At 45.1% G+C, this 25,916-nt stretch overlaps 2 protein-coding genes across 5 annotated transcripts in view; one reads left to right on the forward strand and one right to left on the reverse strand.

Annotated features, from left to right (window-relative positions):
- The window catches only part of slc26a10 (solute carrier family 26 member 10), a 249,493-nt gene that overhangs the window by 134,184 nt on the left and 89,393 nt on the right, over positions 1–25,916 (forward strand). The window lies entirely within an intron of this gene.
- LOC137358586 (beta-1,4 N-acetylgalactosaminyltransferase 1-like) overlaps positions 1–25,916 on the reverse strand; it is a 110,183-nt gene that overhangs the window by 29,697 nt on the left and 54,570 nt on the right. For all 4 annotated transcript variants that reach the window (XM_068024597.1, XM_068024596.1, XM_068024599.1 and 1 more), the window contains 3 exons: positions 20,232–20,412; positions 13,264–13,356; positions 6,449–6,636 (listed from right to left, as the gene is read on the reverse strand). In XM_068024597.1, coding sequence (XP_067880698.1) covers positions 6,449–6,636; positions 13,264–13,356; positions 20,232–20,412 — 462 coding nt within the window. The remainder of the gene's footprint in view (positions 1–6,448; positions 6,637–13,263; positions 13,357–20,231; positions 20,413–25,916) is intronic.

Genomic DNA, 25,916 nt, shown 5'->3' on the forward strand with positions numbered 1-25,916 from the left:
GCTGATCACTGAGGCCATGTAGATGTGCAGCACCACAGTGCTGGGATGGCACGGTGAGGTGACCAGCCATCTAAACGCATCATTCACCCACTGACTATGGGGTTTGGTGTGAGAGAACTGGGCACCTCGATGTAGACATTGGTGCCTGGCGTTGCCCCATGAATGGGTCTACTACCTGGCCACAACAGATAATTACATTTCTTCCTGTACTAGATCCAGGTTCTTGAAGGACCCCTCAGCTGCTCACTATCTCTGCCACCTCCAGCCATGCCTTCTTTGTTAGGCTTGTTGCCCTCCTCTTACCATCTGCTGGAAACAGCTCATCGCTCCTTTTTCTGACCGCCTGCAGGGAGGTGTCACTGACTCGACCCTTCCTCATTCTGAAGCCATTCCTCCGTTGATGTTGACTCCCTCCTTTTTGCCTGTCTCTTCAGTCCGCCTGACTGCAGCACATGTGTCTTGAAAAATGGCACCCCCACGTGAGCTGCCAGCACTAGGACTGCCCGCGGCCGTTAATTAGCCGGCTCCCCCACCTGCAGACCCCTAATTGACTTTTGCTGGTAAAACGTCGCAGCAAGACCCACTGCCTGCCCTTGCGTGCCGCCGACCCACATTTCCACGCAACGTCGGGACATTCACCCGACTTGTAAAATTCAGGCCAAAGTGCTCCGAAAAGATACTGAAGGGAAAAAGGGAGGTGGGGTGGCAGTACTGATTAGGGAAGAAGTTATGTTGGAAAGAGAGGATGACCTTGAGGGGTCAGGGACAGAACTCATTTGGTTGGAGAGGAGAGGCAAAAAGGGGATGATCATGTCACTGGGGATATTCTATAAGCCTCCAAATAGTGAGAGAGAGAGTGATGGAGGGCAAATCTACAGGGAAATCACAGAAATGTGCAAGAACTATAAAGTGGTGATATTGGGAGACTTTAATGACCCAAATATTGATTGCGATAATGTTAGAATAAAGGGGAAGGAGGGTGGAGGAATTTCTGAAATGTGTCCAGGAGCACTTCCTTGATCAGTATGTTCTCGGTCCAACGAGGAAGGAGGTGGGCCAGGTGGACCAAGTGTCTATGGGGGTACACTTGGATAAGAGTGATCATCATATCGTAAGGTTTAGACTAGTAATAGAGAAGAGGAAGGAACAATCTAAAGTAGAACTTATAAATTGGAAGAGGGCTAACTTCAATGGGATGAGAGGGGATCTAGCCAGGGTAAAATGGAACCAAAGACTGACGGGAAAAACTGTAATGGAACAATGGAGGAGATGCTTCAGGTACATACCAGGTACATTCCAACAAGGCCGAAAGGTAGGGAAACCAAAGCCAGGGATCCTTGGTTAATGAGGGAGCTAGAGAATACGATGAAATAAAAGAGGGTGCATGATGCATATTAAGTGAATTCTTCAAGCAAGAGCCAGGTCAAATACAATAATTTGAGGGGGAAGTGAAGAGGAAAAGACTGGCAAAGAGAGAATGAGAATAGAATGGCAGTTAACCTAAGAGGGAACCCAACAGTCCTGTACTGGCATGTAAATCATAAGTGGGTAGTAAGAAGTAGGGTGGGGCCTATTAGGGACAAAGAAGGTGATATATGCTTAGAGGCACAGGGCAAGGCTTGAATACTTAATGAGCACTTAGCATTCAGCTTAAATTTAACCTTAACTTGAGGTTTCTGTCAGTGTTAGTCAGTGATAGATAAGCTGCCTGCTAATAGCAGCTGCAGAGTTAATTAGGTGACTAGTTAGAAATGGTTACCTAGTCAGTAGGGGCTGAATCAGGAATTTTTGCAAGTATAAATACAGGAGGCTTCTGCTAACTCACAAAAGGAAGGCAGGTATGGGGATCCAGAAGGCAGCAATGGAGGAGCCTCAGCCCTTGTACTTGTCCAACAGGTTCGAGGTTCCTGCCTCGAGTGGACAAGAGCAAGGACTGCAGGGAGGATGAGCAAATGGACCACAGCAACGTGGTGGAGGGGGCCTTTCAATTGGAGCGAATAAAAGGGTATGGAGTAGTAGTGGACAGTATAGTTAGGGGGATTGATACGGTTCTCTGCAGCCAAGAGCGTGAGCCCTGAAGGCTGTGTTGCTACCCAGTGCCAGGGTTAAGGACAAGGGCGGCACAGTGGCGCAGTGGTTAGCACCACAGCCTCACAGCTCCAGCGACCCGGGTTCGATTCTGGGTACTGCCTGTGTGGAGTTTGCAAGGTCTCCCTGTGTCTGCGTGGGTTTCCGCCAGGTGCTCCGGTTTCCTCCCACAGCCAAAGACTTGCAGCTTGATAGGTAAATTGGCCATTATAAATTGCCCCTAGTGTAGGTAGGTGGGATGAGAACAGTGGGGATGTGGTAGGGAATATGGGATTTATGTAGGATTAGTATAAATGGGTGATTGTTGGTCGGCACAGACTCGGTGGGCCGAAGGGCCTGTTTCAGTGCTGTATCTCTAAATAAAATAAAATAAAATAAATAAATCTCCTCGGGAGAGGAACTTGGACTGGGAAGGGAAGGATCCAGTTGTCATGGTCCACGTGGGTACCAACAACATAGGTAGGACTAAAAGAGGTTCTGCTTAGGGAGTATGAACAGCTAGGCGCTAAATTAAAAAGCAGAACCAAAAGGGTAATAGTCTCTGGATTACTGCCTGAGCCACGAGCAAATTGGCCTAGGGTCAGTAGGATCAGAGAGTTGAATGCGTGGCTCAAAGATTGGTGCGGGAGAAACTGGTTTCGATTCATGGGGGTGGGAAGGCAACGGGAACGGCACCCTCAGCCTCCCGCACAATTTTACCCCCAGCCCTCACCTCCAGCCTGCTCCCGTGGGGGGCATAAAATTCCAGCCATTAAAAACGAGCAGTAAGAACTTCTTCAAGTATATATAAAGGAAGAGAGTAGCTAAAGTAAACATTGATCCCTTAGAGGATGAGACTGGGGAATTAATAATGGGAAACAAGAAGGTGATATATACTTAGAGGCAGAGACTTTGAACAAGTATTTTGTATCTGCCTTTACAGAAGACGTCACAAAAAAAATCCCAAGAATAGTAGAAAATAAGGGGCAAAAGAGTAGAGAAAACACTGGAGAAAAAGTACTAAGAAAATACATGGGACTACAGGCTGACAAGTTCGCTGGACCTGATGGCCTGCATCCAAGGGTCTTAAAAGAAGTGGCTGCAGAGATAGTGGATGCATTGATTGCAATCTTCCAAAATTCCCTAGATTCTGGAAAGGTCCCAGCAGATTAGAAAACCGCAAATGTTATGTCCCTATTCAAGAAAGGAGGAGACAGAAAGCAGGAAACTATAGGCCGCTTAACCAAACATCTGTCATGGGAAAATGCTGGAATCCATTCTTAAGGAAGTAGCAACAGGTCATTTAGAAAATCATAGTAGAATCAAACAGAGTCAACATGGTTTTATGAAAGGGAAATCGTGTTCGACAAATTTATTACAGTTCTCTGAGGATGTAACAAGCAGGGTGGATAAAGGGGGACCAGTGGATGTAGCGTATTTGAATTTCCAAAAGGCATTCAATAAGGTGCCATGTTAAAGGTTACTACACAAGATAAAAGCTCATGGTGTTGGGGGTAATATATTAGGATGGATAGAAGACTGGCCAACAGGAAACAGAGTCAGGATAAATGGGACATTTTCAGGATGGCAAACTGTAACTAGTGGAGTGCCACAGGGATCAGTGCAGGGACCTCAACTATTTACAGTCTATATTAATGACTTGGATGAAGGGACCAAGTGTATTGTGGCTAAATTTGCTGGCAATGCGAATATATGAATTAGGAGCAGGAGTAGGCCACTCGGCCCCTCAAGCCTGCTCCGCCATTCAATAAGTTCATGGCTGAACTGATTACTCCACATTTCCACCTACCCCCAATAACCTTCCATCCCCTTGCTGATCAAGGATCTATCTACCTCTGCCTTAAAAATATTCAAAGACTCTGCTTCCAATGCCTTTTGAGGAAGAGAATTCCAAAGACTCACGGCCCTCAGAGAGAAAATTTCTCCTCATCTCTGTCTTAAATGGGCGACACCTTATTTTTCAACAGTGACCCCTAGTTCTAGATTCTCCCACAAGGGGAAACATCCTTTCCACATCCACCCTGTCAAGACTGCTCAGGAGCTTATATGTTTCAATCAAGTTGCCTCTTACTCTTCTAAATTCCAGCGGATACAAACCTAGCCGGTCCAATCTTTCCTCGTAAGACAGCCCACCCATTCCAGGTATTAGTCTAGTAAACCTTCTCTGTACTGTCTCCAATGTATTTAATCCTTCCTTAAATAAGGAGACCAGTACTGTACACAGTACTCTAGATGTGGTCTCACCAATGCCCTGTATAACTGAAGCATAACCTCCCTACTTTTGTATTCAATTCCCCTCACGATAAACAATAACATTCTATTAGCTTTCCTAATTACGTGCTGTACCTGCATACTAACCTTTTGCGATTGATGCACTAGGACACCCAGATCCCTCTGCATCTCAGAGCTCTGCAATCTCTCACCATTTAGATAATATGCTTTTTTATTCTTCCTTCCAAAGGTGGACAATTTTACATTTTCCCACATTATACTCCATTTGCCAGGTCTTTGTCCACTCACTTTGCCTATCTTTATCCCTTTGTAGCCTCCTTATGTCCTCTTCACAAGTTACTTTCCTACCTATCTTTGTCTCATCAGCAAATTTAGCAATCATACTTTCAGTCCCTTCATCTAAGTCATTTATATAAATTGTAAGAAGTTGAGGTCCCAGCACAGATCCCTGTGGCACACCAATTATGTCCTGCCAACCAGAAAATGACCCATTTATGCATACTCTCTGTTTCCTGTTAACTAGCCAATCTTCTATCCGTGCCGATATGTTACCTCCTACACCATGAGTTTTTATTTTCTACAATAACCTTTGATGTGGTACCTTATCAAATGCCTTCTGGAAATCTAAGTACAGTACATCCATCAGTTCCCCTTCATCCACAGCACATGTAACTCCCTCAAAGAACTCCAATAAATTCGTTAAACAGGATTTCCCTTTCACAAAACCAAAGATAGGTGGGAAAACAAGTTGTGAGGAGGACACAAAGTCTGTGAAGGAATATAGATAGGTTAAGTGAGAGGGCAAAAAATTTGGAGGAGTATAATGTAGGAAGATGTGAGGTTGTCCACTTTGGTAGGAAGAATAAAAAAAGATTATTTAAATGGAGAGAGACTGCAGAATGCTGCGGTACAGGGGGATCTGGGTGTCTTCGTGTACGAATCACAAAAAGTTAGCATACAGGTACAGCAAGTAATTAGGAAGGCAAATGGAAGGTTGGCATTTATTGCATAGGGATTGGAGTATTAAAGTAGGGAAGTCTTGCTCCAACTGTTGGTGAGACCACACGCAGAATACTGCATAGAGTTTTGGTCTCCTTATTTAAGGAGGGATATATTTACATTGGAGGCAGTTTAGAGAAGGTTCACTAGGCTGATTCCTGGGATGAAGGGTTTGTCTTAGGAGGAAAGGTTGAGCTGGTTGGGCCTTTACTCATTGGAAGAATGAGAGGTGATCTTATTGAAACATACAAGCTCCTGAGGGGGCTTGACAGGGCAGATGCCGAGAGGATGTTTCTCCTCGTGGCAGAATCTAGAACTAGGGGACAGAGTTTCAAATTAAGGAGTCTCCCATTTAAGACGACGACTAGGGGGAATTTCTTCCCTCAGGAGGGTCGTTAATGTTTCGAATTCTCTACCCCAGAGAGCAGTGGATGCTGGGTCATTGAATATATTCAAGGCTGAGTTAGACAAATTTTTGATCGACAAGGGAGTCAAGGGTTATGGGGAACAGGCAGGAAAGTGGAGTTCAGACCAGGTTCAGATCAGCCATGATCTTACTGAATGGTGGAGCAGGCTTGAGGGGCTGAATGGCCTACACCTGCTCCTATTTCTTATGCTCTTATCTGAGATAGGAGTAAAGGCCATTTGAGTAACAGTCAAAGGTCATTCAATTGGGTACTGAAGAGTCTGTTTGTTTTCCGATTGGTTTGGGAAGGTGATGAGTCATGAGGATGGACATATCAGGTGACCATTGGTGGGATTGTGTGGACAGGGTCGTTGGAATTAAAAGATCATGTGATGATACCTTTAGAAACATGGGAACAGGAGTAGACCATTCAGCCCGTTGAGCCTGATCCGCCATTCAATTAGATCATGGCTGATCACCTACCTCAACGTCACTTTCCCTGCTATTGGCGGCCCTAGTGAGTGAGAACTGATTGCAGTCAGTAACATGGTGTTCAGGTGAGTTGGAATCATCCACCCAAGACTTTTAGAAGCTATTAACAAAAGAGATTGATGGCTCGCTTGTCAGTCTGGACTAGATCAAAGCCTCAGGCACGAAGAGACGCCATTCTAACCCTCCCACCACTCTTCCTTCTCCATCTCCTAATTCACAAAAGACATGTACCTTCTTAAATGGCATGAAGTATTGTTCAATGAATTCTCCTTCAATCTTTTGTGGTTTGTCGTTGTCATCTGCGATTACAATGGTGACATTGGGATAATACTTCCTAACGCTCGATATCATCTCCCTCAGCTTGTCGTACCTTAGAAACGTTTTGGTTGCTATAGTTACTAAGGCACTGATGTTATAGCCTAAAACAGAGAACAGTTTGTGACCACCTTTTGTGTTGGCATAAGAGTCATCTTTCGAGTCCCTGCTGCCAGCTGGTTTGCCAATATTGGTTGCCAATAGTTACCAGAGTCCGCCAGGACACGGTTGGAACATTTCAGCAGCGTTGCACCAGCTAATGATGTCAGAGTATGTCATGGGTTGGAAATGGAGCCCAGCTGGGAGTTTTTCAAATTAATTATTGGATTAGCAACATTTCGCTTTGAAGATCATCAGCTGAGCACACAATTAATACAAATTAGATTATTTGTCAATTTAACGCATTGTCAATTCCTTTTATGCCCATGACTTTCCATGTTTCTGATGAACAAAGCTCCCCAATAGTTAGACAGACTTATAGCATTACCCCCATACTGTTGAATTTCAAACATTAACACATCCATAAAAACTCGACTTTGTCTGCCGAATGCTGAATTTCTTGAACGATTGGCTATTCAGAAATGACTCGAAGGTGCTGCCTACCTCTTACGCCCAATGAAGAATTCAGAATTATAAAAGGTGTGAGGTGAATGAATCATAGAATCAACAAATCATAGAATCGTACAATACAGACGGAGGACATTCAGCCCATCATGCTTATGCCTGCTCTTTGAAAGAGCTATCCAATTAGTACACTCCCCTGCTCTTTTCCCATTCATCCCTTCAAGTATTTATCCAATTCCTGTTGAAAGCTACTAGTAAATCTGCTTCCACCACCCTTTTAAGCAGCACGTTCCAGATGTTATCATGTCAGAAACTATAGTTTCATTTAGTTGATAATGTGATGAAAAAAATTTTAGAATGTTGTCCAGAGTTTGAGCTGGTTAGTTCCATATCTGCCGAACAGATGAATCAGGGTCAGTGATCTTTTGGGACTAGCTTCGATTGCCTGAAGGGGTGGGAAAGGAATTTTCCAGATTTTTGTCTCCCCCTAAGTGGGCTGAGTTTTAATCTTTTTTTTTGCCCCTTCCGGGAGATTACACAACTGAAAGGCTGGATTAGGAGTGTCTGTATTGTCATGCACAAGGCATCACAATTATAGGACAGAATAGATGGACCTACAGGAAATGGATCTACAATGCCAATAGGAGACTGGCAGTTTTGTATTTGCATACTGAATCTGCATAATTAGGTGTCACCCCGAGTGGAGGTGGATGAGGGTCATTGACCCATTCCCCTTTTGCTAAATCTCCAATCACCAATTGCTGAATTAGCTTTACCAACCAACAGAAACAAAGAGATAAAAGTTGTCATTGAACGTATGACTGCTCTTCAAATTAGAGCCTCAGGAGAGATGGAACAAGTCTAGAGTGCTGTGAGCTGCGATTTATACAGCTTTTTAAAAATATTTGCTCGGGACGTGGGCGTCACTAGCAAGGCCAGCATTTACTGTCCATCCCTAGTTGCCCTTGAAAAGGTGATGGTGAGCTGCCTTCTTGAATCGCTGCAGTCTGTGTGGTGAAGTAGTGCTGTGAGGGAGTGAGTTCCAGAATTTAGACCCAGCAACAATGAAGGAACGACAACAACTTGCAGTTACATAGTGCCTTTAACAACATAAAATGCCCCAAGGTGCTTCACAGGAACGTTACAAAACAAAATTTAACACTGAGCCACATAAGGCGATATTAGAACACTTGGTCAAAGAGATAGGCTTTATGGAGCATCTTACAGGAGAACAGAGGTAGAGAGGCAGAAAGGCTTAGGGAGGGAACTCTAGATCTTAGGAAGGGCAATTTGTTTCCAATCAGGATGGTGAGAAACTTGGAGAGGACCTTGGAGGTGATGGTATTCACCTGCATCTGCTGCCCTTGTTCCTCTAGGTGGTAGAGGTCACGAGTTTGGAAGGTGCCTTGGTGAGTTGCTGCAGTGCATCTCGTACATAGTACACACTGCTGCCACTGGTGGAGGAAGTGAATGTTGAAGGTGGTGGATGGGGTGCCAAACAAATGGGCTGCTTTGTCCTGGATGGCTATGCAATCAGACAGGATTCTTGCTGCAAGCATTCATCACTACATTGAGGACCCAATTTCAACGCATTCAAAATCCACCCCCTTGCACAAAGTTAATATCGGGCCCTACGATTCTGAAGGAAGTTTTGCAATATTAAAGGGTTAAGGTACACAGAAAGGTTTGTGAGTTAAGCATTTATTAATGGTATATAATAAAAGCAAAATACTGTGGATGCTGGAAGTCTGAAATAAAAACAGGAAGTGCTGGAAATACTCAGCAGGTCTGGCAGCATCCATGGAGAGAGAAGCAGAGTTCACATTCTGATGAAAGGCCACAGACCTTTCTACTGAGGTTTTATGTCAAGACCTCAAATCGCAAAATTGCTCCTTAAAAGTGTTACAGTGGAATCGGATGGTGAAGTTTGTGGCAATGCAGCTTGGAGCAATAATGAGCAATGCAGTTCTGTGAGTCAAAAGGACATGGCAGGTGGAGGTTCTGCGGTCACAGGGTAGAGGCTTGTTTCTCTTATTCATTATCAGGATATGGGCATTGCTGGCAAAGCTGGCATTTGTTGTTTATGCCTAGTCACCCCGAGATGGTGGTAGTGGGCCTTCTTGTTGAACCACTGGTAATGGTTTGGTGCAATTGATTGGCTCACAAGACCACTTCAGAGGGCAGTTAAGAGTCAGCCACGTTGGTGTGGGACTGGAGTCATGTATGGGCCCAGACCGAGTAAGGATGGCAGGTTTCTTCCCTAAAGGTCATTATTTACTTTGGATTGGAGGACCGGTTAGACTGCTGAAACCTTTCACCAGAACATGAACTATCTGGTCTACGCATTTGCTGCCAGGATAACCAAGGCAACTTTAGCAGTTCATGGCCTTGTCTCTTCCTATCTAGCCAACTGCCCCCAGCCCTACAACCCTCAGATCTCTGCCTGCATTCCTCCAATTCTGGCCTCTTGAACATCTGCGATTTTAATTGCTCCACCATTGATGGCCGTGCCTTCAGCTACCAAGGCCCTAAGCTCTGGAATTCTCTTCCCAAACATCTCTACCTCCCAACATCTCTCTCCTCCTTTAAGACGCTCCTTAAAAACCTACTTCTTTGACCAAGCTTTTGGTCAAATACCCTAATATCGCATGTGGCTCGGTGTCAAGTTTTGTTGACCAACGCTCCTGTGAAATGCCTTGGGACGCTTTACCACATTAAATGTGCTATATAAATACAGGTTGTCGTTGTAGTAAACAGTAGGCGCAGATTCAGGGACGCAACTGCTCTGGGACTTGAACCAAATAAGAACGGAGGTAAAAGCATCTTTATATTGCATTGGATGAACAGAAAGATGGGATTCTTTTGGGGTAAATGGGGTTGGTAGATAAATGATTATCTGTATTTGAGCCTGGCAACCAGTCTATTTGCTCCTGCCAATGTACAAAATTACTCATACAGCCTTTACACTAGCTGGGGTGCGGGGTGTGAGGGGGGGGGGCGCTGGTGGTGGAAGAAGAGGTAAAGGAAAGGACACCTTGAACCACAAAAGAGATAATTATTTTTAAAAATGACCACTAAAAGAGGAAACAGAATTAATGAAAGCTATAATATGAGCCTTTTCATTCAAACAGGACTGGATTAAATTCAAATGGCAATTAGAGCTCAAATTAAGAGCTTTCCCTGGCTCTGTGGTGGAGTGTCCGCTGTGGTATGTTCGTAAGTTAAAAGCAGTTGGAGGTTGCAGCCTTGATCCCGGTTCCTTGTTGAGTTTGTGATCTCCATGTGGGGCAGCAGCTAACTTATTACAATTGGCCTTGGGCTAGGGATGAAGGGGTAATAAGTGTGTCTGTCTGTCTGTGCATGCAGAAAGTGTGCATTTGCATATGTGAACACTGGGTGAGAACAGGCTTGCACCCATCTGTCATGTCCCTGTTGGTACTCAACACTGAAGCTCACACATAGTAGAATGTTCACATCTTTTCTTTGGAACAGCAGAGGCTGAGGGGAGATTTAATTGAGGTGTATAAAATTATGAGGGGCCGAGATAGAGTGGATAGGAAAGACCTAATTCCATTAGCAGAGAGGTCAATAACCAGGGGGCATAGATTTAAAGTAATTGGTGGAAGGATTAGAGGGGAGCTGAGAATATTTTTCATCCAGAGGGTGGTGGGAATCTAGAACTCACTGCCTGAAAGGGTGGTAGAGGCAGAAACCTTCACATTAAAACAATACTTGGATATGCACTTGAAGTGCTGTAACTTACACGGCTATGGACCAAGAGCTGGAAAATGGGATTAGACTGGATGGCTTCGTATCGGCCGGCGCAGACACAATGGGCTGAATGGCCTCCTTCTGTGCTGTGCGTTTCTAAGTGAGTGTCAGTGGGGCACTGCTGCTCTGGAAACTGTACCCCAAAACAACCAGCTCTTAGGAAATGGGGAGAAACTGGTTAAAAGGAGTAAAAAGAAAATCCCCTTAATGTTTTTACAGCATCTGTTCTGGGAAATAAGGTTCGTAACAAATTACAGACAGTGATACAAGGCCTAAAGACCGCAGGGAATCGTTTCACAAAGTTCGCTGAGGAGGTGTTATGTGGTTTCTTTTATCTATTGCAGATGTTGTTAGGCTGACGTACTTTGTACGCCTGCTTTTCAATGGGCAAGCCTTGCGAATTGTGGATGACCCTGGTGTCCCAGGGAATGCCAGCGAAGGTAGCATAGATTGCCATCCTGTACCAGTGCCTTGGCCTTGGTTATGTCACCATAAAGAGCTTGCATTTATATAGCGCCCTATTGCAGCCTCAGGATGTCACATATCCAATGGATTACTTTTGAAGTGTAACGCAGTTATTATGTTGGCAAATGCAGCAGCCAATTTGCGCATAGCAAGCTCCCAAAAAGCAGCAAGTGGAATAGGACGGCCAATCAATCTGTTTTTCGTAATGTTGCTGGAGGGGTGAATGTTGGCCCAGGACACTGTGGAGAACTCACTGTTCAAGTGGCCATCCATCCTTCATGTTGTCAACGAGTGGGCAAGAGAACCACAGGAAGCATCACAATCAAGCATGATGTCAACCCTCATCCTGTCCTCATCTCCCCAATCTGCAAGTGCACATTTTTAAATGATGAGGACCAGGAACGGAGTCTGATTGTTCTCTCCCTGCTTCAGAGCTACTGAGACCAATACTAATGACCCACTGTTGCCTGCACGAAGATCAATTAAGGGAACAAACCAGGGTCCCTTCTGGTTGTGGACCCAGGTTCCATTCCTCTGTAGGGCTCAGTATTTACCCACTGAGTTATCAGGTGAGCCCTCGAAATCCCTTTTTAAAGATGCATGGGACAACTTGGATAGCGTCAGGGAGGGAAGATAAAATGCCCAACAGATTCAATGGGAGATTTAGGAGTCGAATCATAAGACTTTATAACTGATGGATACAGCCTCAGTTCAACATTTAACTCCCATTTTAAAGTTGGGGGGTTACTAAACTTTACATCTTTGGGTGATGCCTTGACCACAGCAGGAACCTTGCCTGCCAGAACTAGGCATAGGTGTGGCTCAGGACCTTATCTACTGAAAGCAGCTTTGAAAAAGGGAGTGAAAGGAAAGTGTTTTTTTTTCCACTTTGAATGTTCTGATAGCCTTTGCTCCATGTTGCTCCCAGGATTAGCTGGAGAGTTCTTCACATGTGCAATTTTGGGTCTCCCTCTGCCAGTATTTTGCTGCATTATTCTTTGCCTCAGCTAGCTTGGGCACTGCACCAGGCAACAAGGTGGGGATGAGCACTCACGTTCCAATAGGGAGAGGAACAAGTTCCTGCTCGTGGTAGGTAGGTCAGTGGGGGCTGGTGTTACCAATCACCAAGTTCTCCTGCAGTTTGATTCCCTTTGTGAATCGGAAAGGTATTTTGCAGTGTTTTAGCTTAAGGTATTTTTGTCTGTTCCTTTGTTTTGTCTTTCCCCGGGAATTGTGTAACTGATCTGGCACCTTTGGGGCATCCCCAACAGCGGGACCTCCAACTATTCAGCGTCGGGGGTTGAGGGGGGTGTGGGGAAGGTGGGGGCAGTGTTGCCCACCTGAGCCCACTGCACCATTACGAACAAAAAGAGTCCATTTTTCTGACACTGCCACAAATTTCACTTTAATGGCTAGTGGCAGCCCTCTAAAAGTTGCTGCATTACCATATTTTACACTCTCAAACCAACTGCGCTGCAGGTCAAGCTCTCTGGGCAAACTTTTCCCAAGCCTGTAGCTTATTCAAAATAGCTGACAGGACTTGTATTTCAAAACACAACCTGGCCTGCCCGCTCTACAGGAGAAGGAGAGCAGGGATTGGCAAAGACCTAATTTTGTCCCAATCGAACAGCGGGGCTGTAGCATAGAAGTTGGTTCCACAACACCCGCAGGGGGAGCTAGGCCCAAATAGAGCTCAGGTTGGAGACAGGACTTTGATTCACCATCCCTGTTCCCCGAGTGCAACTCATTGCTGCTAGTATGGAATTGTGAGCCCAGCTCGGTCGACAGTAGAACTTGAGACATTTCAGTACCAAATGACCGCTGCAGGAAAGGTGATAATAAACATGAGCCATGCATAATTCCGTTCAACTATTTATAAGTTGTGATTTCAACGCATAGCCATCACTAACCTCAAGCAAGCTGTCACTGACCTGACTGGCTCTCTACATTATAGAGCTTTGGGACGGTGGGATGTCGAATCTTGATGGTAAATGCAGCTTGATGCTCATCTGTCTTGAATAATACTGAAATAAAATGAACAATTAACTGATGCATCAGTGGACCACATTCTATCTATGCAAGTCAGATCATTTAATATGTTGGTTGGGAACCACACAGAGAGCATTCATAATTGGGAAGTAAAAATAATGATCCCATTTGACAGACTGAACAGGCTGACGGATGACCCAAGAGGTATTTAAGGTTATGGAAGGTTTTGATAGGGTAGGCGTAGAGAAGATGTTTCCGCTTGTTGGGGGAGATCAAAACTCAGGACCATAAATATCAGATAGTCACTAATAAATCCAATAGGGAATTCAGGAGAAAATTCTTCACCCAGAGAAAGTGGTGAGAATGTGGAACTTGCTACCACAGGGAGCAGTTGAGGTGAATAAAATAGGCGCATTTAAGGAGAACAGAAGGTTATGCTGATAGAGTGAAATGAAGCAGGGTGGGAGGAGGCTCGTGTGGAGTATAGACACCAGCATGGACTAGTTGGGCCGAATTGCCTGTTTCTGTGCTGTACATTTTACGTAATTTTCTTTTTTTTTTAAAAAAAAGGTATAGACAGCAGCATCAGTGCAAAGAAAATTCAATGTCAGGATGGTATCCTCAGGTAAAGTGACTACTGGCTGAGGGGTAGTAATCCTGCCTCTGAGTCAGAAGGGTTGGGGTTGGGCCTCACTTTAGAGAGCCCCAATGAGCAGAGACCAGAACACCGAGTCCAACTGGGGCACTTGTGCCTGATGGATGTATGGATGTAAAGGGCAAGAGGGACTCCTTACACTTGGTTGAAGCCCAGCTAGGGGAAGGTATGCCGAAGGTAAAAACCATGAGGAAGGCAATGGGAAACCATCTCAGCGACCTTTCCCCTGGGCGAGACTTGAGCTAGGACCTGTCGTAGGCAGGACAGATGGGTTACTCCTGTTAAATCACATTTTGTGCTCTTCACTGTGCAATGAGCCTTTGTCATCATCTCCGCTCACTTTCTAGTTGAATGGATTGCTTATGCAAAAAAGAAAAAAAAGTCTTACATTTATATAGCGCCTTTCATGATCTCAATATCCCAAAGCACTTTACAGCCAATGAAGCACTTTTGAGGTGTAGTCACTATTGGAATGTAGGAAACACAGCAGCCAATTTGCACACAGCAAACCCCCACAAACAGCAATGTGACAAAGACCAGATAAACTGTTTGTGATGTTGGTTGAAGGATAAATATTGGCCAGGACACTACTTCTTCAAAATAGTGCCATGGGATCTTTTACACCCACCCGAAATATAGCACTCCCAATAATGCAGCACTCCCTCAGTACTGCACAGGATCAGTCTGGATTACATGGTCAAGTCACTGAAGTGGGACCTGAACCCACAACCTTCTGACTCAGCCAATAGTGCAATCACTGAGCCACAGCTAACACCATTGATGTGTGGACCAAGAAGCAGTCATGGTCAGCTTCCACTCCCTTGGGCAGAAGCTTAAAGTCAATGATCAAGAAGGGATTCAAAAATCTCAGAGGACCATTCTTCTCCACTCCAGCAGATCATTGGCCCTTCTGAGTTGATGGTCTCCAGGAGTGGTGTGTATGAAGTACCAATGGCTCACCCAATCAGCCCTCAACTGCCTTCAGTCAGTGGAGTAAGTTTCTTTGGACAAGTGTCCAGCATGTGTGGAAATGCACGACTAAGTTCAAGAAATCCACACAGGTCATCTTTCTGTTCAGGCTATACAGAATGCGTAATCTCTTCCCCACTAGGGACCCACTCCCCTTATCTAAGCCCAGAGAACTTAGGTGCAGGTTTAAAAAAAAGGCTCAGAGCCCCAAGTGTAATCACTGCTGGAGTTTAACCATCTAAATATCTGCTCGACCACCACTGGTAAGCTCCCCATTGTTTGCCCAACCAGGGCTACAAAGCCCATTAGGCTTGCACGGTTATCTGGAGCCAAATGGAAATACGTACCTCCTCTGACCCCAGTGATTGATTCATTCCTCCAGGCACCAATGATCCAGACTAGCTAGTCAGTCAGTAGCAGTACCCTGGAGTACTGTGGGCCTGCCTGGCTTAGATATCAGATTACTTAGTAAACCATGAATGGTTATCTCATTTTGATTCCAACCTTCCATCACCAACTCCATCACATTATAGCTATCTCAACCACAAAGATAATACTGACTGCCCATTAACCAAGAATTGGTCAACAGCACAGGAGTCATAAGGTGCGCCATAGTGGGGCTGAGGAAAACACATCACATGGACTGGAACATCACACACAGTCAAACATGACAACAGTCATGATAGGGGATGGAGTAGGGGACATCTGATTTTAGGTCTTCTGCGTCTTTGGTGAGGCTTTCCTTGATGTAGGTACTGAGTACCATCTACAAGATGCACTGAAGCAACTCACCAAGGCCTCTTCCAAACCTGCGACCTCTACCACCTAGAAGGACAAGAGCAGCAGACGCGTGGGAACACCACCTGCAAGTTCCCCTCCAAGTCACACACCATCCTGACTTGGAACTATATTGCCGTTCCTTCACTGTCGCTGGGTCAAAATCCTGGAACTCCCTAACAGCACTGCGGGTATACTTACACCACATGGACTGCAGCAGTTCACCACCACCTTCTCAAGGACAATTAGGGATGGGCAATAAATGCTGGCCTTGCCAACGACACCCACATCCCATGGAAAAATTTTAAAAAGGTGTCTAGGCCATATGTCTTGTTATCTGTGCTTGCAATGAGTTGGTCCTGGAATGTGATCTGTGAGGTGGGTTTCTTGCATGGTGACTATGTCCACGATCCTGTCAGAGAGGCGTTTTGCGAATAAGCTCACATTTTGCCCAGGATAGGCCTTCAGCATTGAGCTGGTATATTCTTGTTGGTGGTCCTATTTCTCGGCTTTGTTGTCCATTTTCCAGTGTGTTTTTACTGCTTGGACCGGGAGCCTGGTGACTGGTGTTCAGTCACCTTCATGACAGCATTACTTCGCAGGTTACTTCCAAGTTGGAAAACTTACTTTAACAGGAGGACCACATGAAGGTTGCTGTCTCCCCCGGCTCCTGGAAGAATACAGGGAAAATGAGGACCCCAACTTGGCAACAAGTCCCTTGATGAAGGACGCCTCATAAGATGGCGGGAGACGGTGGAGAACACTGACTTCTCACACTCCAGCTGAAAGGTGTGGAAACTCCTGCGCTGCCTGGGAGCAGCTGAGCAACAACCACCCCAATGGGCCAGGGTGAATGCTGATGCCATTGGTTCACAAATCCTAATAAACTCAAATATACCCGTCAGCAGGAAAGATAAGCGGATGGTAAAAGCAGCCCGGATACAGTCTCTCAAGACTGTTCCAGGGCAGAGAGACTTCTCAAGTCCTACACACAAGAGGAAGTGGACATGCCCTGCCAGCTACCAAGCCAGGCAAAGCAGCAGGAGGTGCTGGGATTTATCCAGAATTCCTGAAGAACCAGATCACAGGAAAGGAAGTGGCTAGCAAAGCCCTTGACCAACATCCCTAGCACAGGCACCATTTCAAAACATCGGTCGCCAATCTAAGATAGTGGCCGTTGCCAAGCCAGGGAAACCACTCGACGACCCACATAGCTACCATCCTATTGCCCTGGAACGCCTCTTGCTAAACAGATCGAGTCCCATCCTGGAAGTAGCAATGCACCCCACAACAGGCAGGTTTTCGCAACTGCTCCGAGCAGGTCCTCACATATTGAGGCCAGTTTTCAGAAAGGCGGGAAGACAGGAACCGCCTTTGTTGACTTATCCTGTGCCTATGACACAGTGTGGCATATAGGCATGCTGCTGAAACTCTCCTAAATCATCTGCTGGATGAAAACCTTACAACTAATAAAGTCCATGATCAGCAACCGACAGTTCTAAATGCACCTTGGAGATCAAATCAGCCGCCCATACATAACCAACAGGCTTCCACCGGAATCAGTTCTCACACCGTCCCTCAATATATCCCTCCCACAAAGTCACGGCTCTTCATATATGCTGATGACTTGGTCCTGGCTTTCCAGGCTAAGGAACTTCAGGGCATTGAGAAAACACTCACTGAAGATCTACGTTCTCGAGAAGCTTACTTCAGAAAATGGAAACTCCGACTAAATGCCACCAAGACAGCTGTTTCAGCCTTCCACCTCGAAGGCCAGGAAAGAACTCCATGTCCAGTTCTGCAGCCGACCACTCACCCTTGACAACGCCAGAGTACCTTGCGATCAGTCTTAACCAGACATTGACCTACCAGCAACACTTCCAGAACACCGGAGTCAAGGTGAAGACGAGAGTGAATTTCAAGGAAACTGGTGGGTAGCACCTGGAGCAACAGAGCCAACACACTACGCACTGCTTCACTTGCCCTGGTCTACCCAACAGCACAGTGCTGCTGCTCAACCTGGCTCAGGAGCCGCCACACAAACATGACAGATATCAACCTCTGGGAAATCATGAGGATTATTTGTGGAACGTTGAGACTAACACAGCTTAAGTGGCTTCCTGTGCTAGCACACATTGAACCTGATGTCCGCAGGGAAAACATTCTCCTCATAGACCACCAGATGACAGCTAATGAAACACTCCCAATGATACAGGACCTCAAAAAAGCCCAACACACTCACCTGAAATCTCATAGCTCCTACTGGAACACATTTCACACCCTGCAAACAGACAGCCCCAACTCTGGATGGCACACTTCCTGACCAACTGCTAACAATCACCAACCACAACCTGGTATTGGACCCGAGTAGTGCAGTTCCAGATTTCAACTTCCCATGGCAAATCTGCACCAGCTCAAATTGTGACTGTGGCCATCCAAGTCAGACCATTGTCCACATACTGAACTCTTGCCTTGAGAGATCCATTCCTGGTGGCATCACAACCAACCATTCACACTGCATCAGCTGAAGCCGTTGAATGGATCGTTAACCTCGACATCGAACTATAACTGCTTCCCCAGCTTCTTTTCTTCCAAAGCTACACCAAACAGAGGCGAGGCTAAATGGCTTCTGTGCTGTTGAACTGCACGACGCACTAGGGACACTCGTGGCTGCAGTGCTGCCCGTGGCTCATGATAGACTCACTCTGTGGTGCTTGCAACTCGTCATATTGCTCAGTTGTTAGCATGCAGATTTTGGCATCTTCTCCATCCTTTGCATGACTAATTCACAGGTCTGACTGGGCACAGAGCAAAAAACTCCCTTGTTATTTAAGCAGATAGATTCCCTGTGGACTGATCTTTGACAAAGTCTCAATTGGTAACAAGTGGGCAATTTTTACAGGGCTTAATTCTACGAATAGGTTTCAGCACAAGGGGAAAACTGAACTGAAGCAAAGCCAGGGAGGAGGATCTCACAGCTTTGAAATAGTTTATCACACAATGTTTAGTTCACCAATAAACTTAGAGCACAAAAGGATAAAATAACTGAGCTTTCACAAACTCTGTCCATTGAAGGAGCTCTCGCTGTGCATTAAATGAGCATTTGTCATTTTCCCTGGGTACTATACACTCACCCAGAGCAGAATTGTGAAATTGAAAATGTGACATGCTTGCAAACTGGGCAAGCCAGCTCATGCACTCGTTTGTCCACATTCTCACTGCCACCTTAGAGTTTAGTGTTAGACTCAAGGGTGGAAGGGTTGGGGAAGAGAGTTTGTGGAGGCCATTAGTTGTGGAGAAAAAGGAGTCGCGGAATTCTCCTCATCCTCTGGGATGATCTTGGAGTAGGAGGAGGATTTAGTATTGCAGAGGGTGGTGCAGTAGTAAAGAACACACTGAACCAGATTTGGTGGTGAATGATGGGACCATTGGCGTGCCAGGGCGCACTCAAATCTGCGGCCCTCAGACCTTAAGAGGCGACATTGAGAATTGTACCAGTGGATGGCAGGGAGACAGTGCATGGCTTGGTGAGGACAAGGGTATCAAATGGAGCTTTCTAGCAAGTCAACAACAGCAGTGGTATAATGACGCGTCGAGGCCCAGAGGAGATTGGCGATTGAAAGCGAGTTGGTGGGGGAAGCAGGGGTGTCTCTTTTACCAAGAGCAGAGAGTAAGGGTCATGGGTTGGAGGCTGTCAGAGATGATAAGGGGGATGAGAAGGAGTTCAAAGATAGCTTAGTCAGGAATTAAGATCTTGGAGGTGGTCATGCCACATGAGATGGTGAAGTCAAGCAGATATAGTCACGTGTCTAAGCGATGGTGTCTATATAGATGAGGAGGTTGGGTAAGGACAAAAAGGGCCAAAAAGTCCAAGAAAAAGCGACAGGGACATAAATGAGTTAAAATCACCGAGAAGGGAGGAGAGAAGCAGCCATTTTGCACACAGCAAAATCTCACATATAGCAGTGCAAAGAACAACCAGTTAATTTGTTTTTTGTAATATTTGTTGAGGAAGGACTGATGCACAGAACTTCCTGCTCTTGTCCAAATAGTCTATGGGACCTTTAATATTCATTGAACCAATGATCCCATTTAACATCTCATCCAAAAACCAGCATCACACTCCTCCAGTGCTGTGCTGGAATGTCAGCTGGAGTGGTATTGACCCCCACTAGCACTGAGCCAAGATGATACTTAACATTTGGCAGCAGGAATTAACCTGAAGGAAATCACCCAGGGGTAGGGTGAATGTGATTTTAAAAACAGCGGAGAGATTTCAAAGTACTGCTCAACATGTTCACGCCAACTTGCCGCATGCAGCATTTTAACAAATTTGTTCATTCACAATGGGTTAACACCTATATTAAAAATCTATCTAAAAATGGAGGACAAAGCAACTTCATCCAAACACATTAGCACATTCATTACGAATATCACATAATGTGATTTCCACCCCACAGTCATTGTTCCCCCCCCCCCCCTTAGTTACCCTGTGCCCTGGATATGTACCTGTGTCAGCAGTGTTGGGGTTGAAGATAGTGTTGCTGTAGGTGACAAACTGGAGCTGGCGGTTCAGGTTGTCCATTTGAGAGCTTGAGACAGACAGGTGCATCTCCCCTTCACCTGTGATCTTGACCCCATCGACCTCTGCTGCCACATCAAATGTTCCCAAATTCGCTGTTAGGTTCACCTGTAAATTATATGCTTCATTCTTAAAAATCGATCATTCCACATATACTTGTGTAATATATATTTTTCCACCATTCTTTGTGAAGAACTTATTGATTTATCTGAAGGAAAATGCTATGTAAAAATGGAAGAAAATAGTCAGAATATTAAATATTTACATCTAGGACTCTATTTTTGAAAATGCCCTTACAGCTACCAGAGAAAAAGGCACTTTCATCTGCTCAGACCAAGCTGGCTGTGAATGCAGGTGCTAGACAATAGCGAAGGACAATAGTGAAGGACAATAGTGCAATCCATCAAGCCAACCTGACCTCGTACCCACATTTCTGAACAATTTGAGATGTCAGGACAGCTTTCCTCCTTCACTGGCAGAGTGATAATCTGGAGGAGTGGATTTCCCGCCCCTTATAGAACCAGCCTGATTTTCATTAGAATCAAACTTACATCCTCCCCACTCAATGTTCTTTTCAAAAAGAGGCTTTTAAGCGGCTTTTAAAGGAAGGGAAGAGAAGTTTATTTTGCTTCTGCCACAACATTACATGACTGGAAGTGGCGGTTTATCATTGAGGGTCACTATGCTTAGTTGCATTAAACTGAATTGGGACAGGCTCGATGGAGTAGCTGGTCTCTCTCTGCCCATCCTTTTTTGGTGTGTTCATGTGCAATGTGCCGTCAAAGGTGGAGCAGAGCTAGCAGGGGACAAAATGTAATCTGAAGTCCTAGGAATGACGAATGGAGGCTACAAGTCGGTTTTACCGAAGATTCTGTGTCTCCACAAAGCTGAAATGCATTGGAGACTGGCACGATTAACTGAAGCCAAATTGCTGAGGGCAAGAATGAAGTGTCTGCAGGAAGTGAATCTCACACCTCAATCTTGGGTTGATACCAGCTGAAGTGTGACCTTTTAAAAAAAGCCTTCCTTCCTCTTCATGCACTCAGTTGATGGGACCTTGCAGCATAGCCATTTCTTAACCCATGTAAAAATCACCTTGTCAGTTCAGACCGACTAATCCTTCATTTGGATGTGGTATGCAGATGGTAGCAAATGAAGAGGGGCTGCAGAATCGAAAGAGGCAGCTCAGAAATTACACGAGTTAAAATATATAAATGGGCAGAACAATGACAGATGAAATGCAATGCAGACAAGTCTATTGTACAATACGTAGGAAGGAAAAAAAAAAATCAATGACATACATGGCCTGCAACTGGTGACAGAGTAGCTCAGGATGAAGCTGAAAACGCCTAGGAATTTTAGCAGACTCAACGGTAAATATGTCAAACCAAAGTGAAGCAGCATTTAACAAAGCCAACAGAATGCTGACCTACACGGCCAAAACAGTAGAATATAAGACAGAGGAATTTATAAACCAACGGTACGGGGCTCTGCTCAGACTGCACATTGACCAGTGTCCTTCATTCTGGCCAAACTACACCTTGACTACTGTGCTCAGTTCTGGTCAGACCTAACTTGAGCGCTGTGTTATAAGAGAAGACCAAAGAAACTCAGACTTTTCGACCTGGAAAGGAGGTGACCGAGAGGTGATCTCATACAGGGATAGCAGATAGTTAAGGGGAGCAACAAAGTTAACCTGAAATATTATTTTAAGTTAGCAATGGATGTAGAACAAGAGGACCCACATTGAAACTTCCGAAGGCAAGAAATTCTTCTTCACACACAGTAATCAATGTTTGGAAGAACCTTCCTGATAGAATAGTGGAGGCAAATACCCTGCAATCATTTTAGAATTAGATGCAACAATGGGCAGAATTTAGGATCGGTGAGTGGATGAATCAGGATGGTCCAAATCTTACATTGGAATGCAAGCCGTCAATATTTTCCATTATAACTTCCTATGTCTGTATTTAGAATAGAAACTGCTTAAGTAAACTTGTCATGCTGGAATTGCGCATCCTCCCCAGTGGTGAGAGGGTGTCATTGCAGTGTGCTAAGTTTACATAGGGATTTATAAATGTGGACATTGGGATTTATAATAAATTATAAAAATGAGGACAGAATGCACGATTTCAAAATGGGGACTGCATTGGATCTGCTGCCCTGGTTTAATTATCTCTCATCCTCTAACTCCACTTTAATTAAAGACTACTTAGTCTTGATTCAATATGTGCAATGCCACAAAAGATCATCCAACATAATACAATATAGTATATTGTTTAGATTTAGCAAAACAGCCGAGAGATCTGGAAATCACTGACGCAGCACCACAATAGCTATCTGATGTCTCAGGGAAATGTGGTAAGAGATGGTCTGGCTGGCTCAGTTGGTAGCACTCTGTATCAGAAGGTTAGAGGTTTGAGCTTTTTTTCCCCCCAAGGCTTGCAGGCTTGATCTAAGCTAACACTCAAGTGTAGTACTGATGGAGTGCTGCATTATCAAAAGAACCATTCTCCAAATGTAACGTTAAGTTGAGGCCTGTTCCATTATAATGAGATGATGGGGTTGGTATACAAGATCAAGGGCCTTCATCGAAATTTATGTTGTGAAGTCTCATACATTTTGGTTTCAAAATGTCACTTAAAGACCAATCCTGCAGGCCCGTGCTCGCAGAGGATGAGCTGTGTTTGTGTTGTAGAGCTGCACTAAACCTTTATAAACTTCGCATTGGCATCAATATTTATCATTTTGCTGAAATATTATGATTGCATTGTTCATGTAGTAGAACTCTTAAATTAAAACCTAATTATTTATGGCAATGCATTTCAATTGTAAAGAATGATCAATCTGGACATTTTGGATACTTTGCCTGCCATTTTCAACATCGTTAGAAAACTGGTTGCAGCAACCAGCTGGTCGTCACACCCTGGCCTGTCACACACTCCTCACCCAATTTTCCTTTACTGAGGTTGAAAACAAAGTGCAGACTGCAAGCTGAGTGTGGAGATTTGAGTTTGTTGAGTGGTGAGTTCAGTGAAGGTAGAGGTGGTGCTCCATTTTTCTACTTTTTAACTCTCCAATATTTGGTTCTTGCTTCGGTGCATTGGAAGGAGCTGTTTGCTGAGTACCTGGTAAGCTATCCTACAAACATTAAATAGTTTGTGAAGTTAAGGTATGGCAGGGCAGCTCAGCCGAGTGTAATGTACATCCTGCAGTATGTGGGAAGTCATGGATGCACATGTCTTAGATGAACACATCTGCAGGAAGTGTCACCAGCTCCAGAAGCTTGAGCTCCGAGTTCCCAAACTTGAGCAGCAGCTGGAGTCACTGTTGTGCATCTGCGAGGCAGAGGACTGTGTGGACAGCACGTTTAGGGAGGTGGTCACACCGCAGGTTAGACATATGCAGGCAGATAGGGAATGGGTGACCACCAGGCAGTCTAAGAGAACCAGGCAGGTAGTGCAGGAGTCCCCTGATATGATCTCACTCACTAATTGGTTTTCCATTTTGGATACTGGTGAGGGTGATGGTTCCTCAGAGGAGTGCAGTCAGAGCCAAGTTTGTGGCACCACAGGTGGCTCAGCTGCACAGGAGGGGAGGAAGAGCAGCGGAACAGCAGTAGTGATAGGGGGATTCGTTAGTTAGGGGAACAGACAGGCATTTCTGTGGCAGTAAATGTGACTCCAGGATGGTGTGGTGCCAGGGTCAAGGATGTGACGGAGCGGCTACAGGACATTCTACAGGGAGAGGGTGAACAGCCAGAGGTCGTGCTCCACATCGGTACCAATGACATAGGCAAGAAGGAGGATGAGGTCCTGAAAGCAGATTTTAGGGAGCTAGGAAGGAGATTAAAAAGCAGGACCTCAAAAAGCAGTAATCTCAGGATTACTCCCAGTCCCATGTACAAGTGAGCATAGGAATAGAAGAATTGAGTGATTGAACATGTGGCTGGAAAACTGGTGTAGGAGGGAGGGCATCAGATTTCTGAGACATTGGGACCAGTTCTGGGGCAGGTGGGACCTGTACAAGATGGACGGGTTGCATCTTGGCAGGACGGGGACGAACATCCTCACAGGGAGATTTGCTAGTGCTGTTGGGGAGGGTTTAAGCTAAATTGTCAGGGGAATGGGAACCTGAGAGGGAGTTCAGACTGGAGGGAAGCAAAACTGGTAACTTATCTGGGGTGTGGGAACCAGGATCCACTATTAGAGAGGAATACCAAGATGCACAGAATACTGGGGGAGATAGCTAGCACAAGAGTAGGGAATAGTAAGTTATTAGGTGGGGTCAGAGTAAGGGAGAAAGTAATAAAGTCTAAATCAGGGTTCATGTGCATGTATGCGAATGCACGGAGTGTGGTTAATAAGACTGGTGAGGTACAGGTGCAGATTGCCATGTGGAAATATGATGTTGTGCCTATAACAGAGACCTGGCTCAAAGAAGGACAGGACTGGGTGTTACATATTCCTGGATACAAGGTGTTCAGGAAAGATAGGAAAGGGGAAAAAAAGGGGGAGGGGTGGTGGTATTGATTAAGGAGAACATTGCAGTGCTGGAGAAAAAGGATGTTCCAGAGGGGTCGAGGTCGAGGACAGAATCAATTTGGCTAGAGCTGAGAAACAAAAAAAAGGTGCAGTTACATTGCTTGGTGTTGTCTATAGGCCACCAGCTAGTGGGAAGGACGTGGAGGAACAAATTTGCAAGGAAATTACAGAGAGGTGCATAAATTATAGGGTAGTTATAATGGGGGACTTTCATTATCCAAATATAGACTGGAATAATAATAGTGTAAAGGGCAGTGAGGGGCAAGAGTTCCCAGAGTGTGTTCAGGAAAATTTTCTACAACAGTATGTTGCTAGTCCAATGCGAGAGGAGGCACTGCTAGACCTGGTTCTTGGGAATGAGGTGGGCCAAGTGGATCAAGTATCAGTAGGAGAACATTTAGGGGAGAGTGATCATTGTATCACAAGGTTTAGGCTGACTGGAAAAGGTCAAAGAGCAATCCAGGGTAAGAATAATTAACTAGGGGAAGACCAATTTCAATGGGGTAAGAATGGAGCTGGGGCAAATAAATTGGAGTCAAAAGCCGACAGGAAAACTGGTAGATGAACAATGGGCTACCTTCAAAGAAGAGATAGTTCAGGCACAATCAAGGTGTGTTCCCTTGAAGGGGAAAAATAAGGCAAACAAATCCAGAGCTCCCTGGATGACAAAAGAGGTATCGATTAAGATAACAAAAAAGAAAAAGTGCACTTATGACAGATGCCAGGTAGAAAATACAATTGAGAACCAGGCTGAATATAGAAGGTCCAGAGTGGAAGTGAAAAAGCAAATAAGAGAAGCAAAGAGAGGGCATGGCAAGAGACTGGCAGCTAGCATTAAAGGAAATCCCAAAGTTTTCTGTCGGCATATAAATAGTAAAAGGGTGGTAAAAGAGGAATGAAGCCGATTAGGGACCAGAAAGGGAATTTACACATGAGGCAGAGGGCATAGCTGAGGTATCAAATGAATACTTTGCATCTGTCTTTATCAAGGAAGAAGATGTAACCCAGGCAATGTTGAAAGAGAAGGTAAGTCAGACACCAGAGGGGTTTAAAATTGTTTAGTATTAG

The sequence above is a fragment of the Heterodontus francisci genome, chromosome X (genome assembly GCF_036365525.1).
Source record: "Heterodontus francisci isolate sHetFra1 chromosome X, sHetFra1.hap1, whole genome shotgun sequence".
NCBI classification, from domain to species: domain Eukaryota; kingdom Metazoa; phylum Chordata; class Chondrichthyes; order Heterodontiformes; family Heterodontidae; genus Heterodontus; species Heterodontus francisci.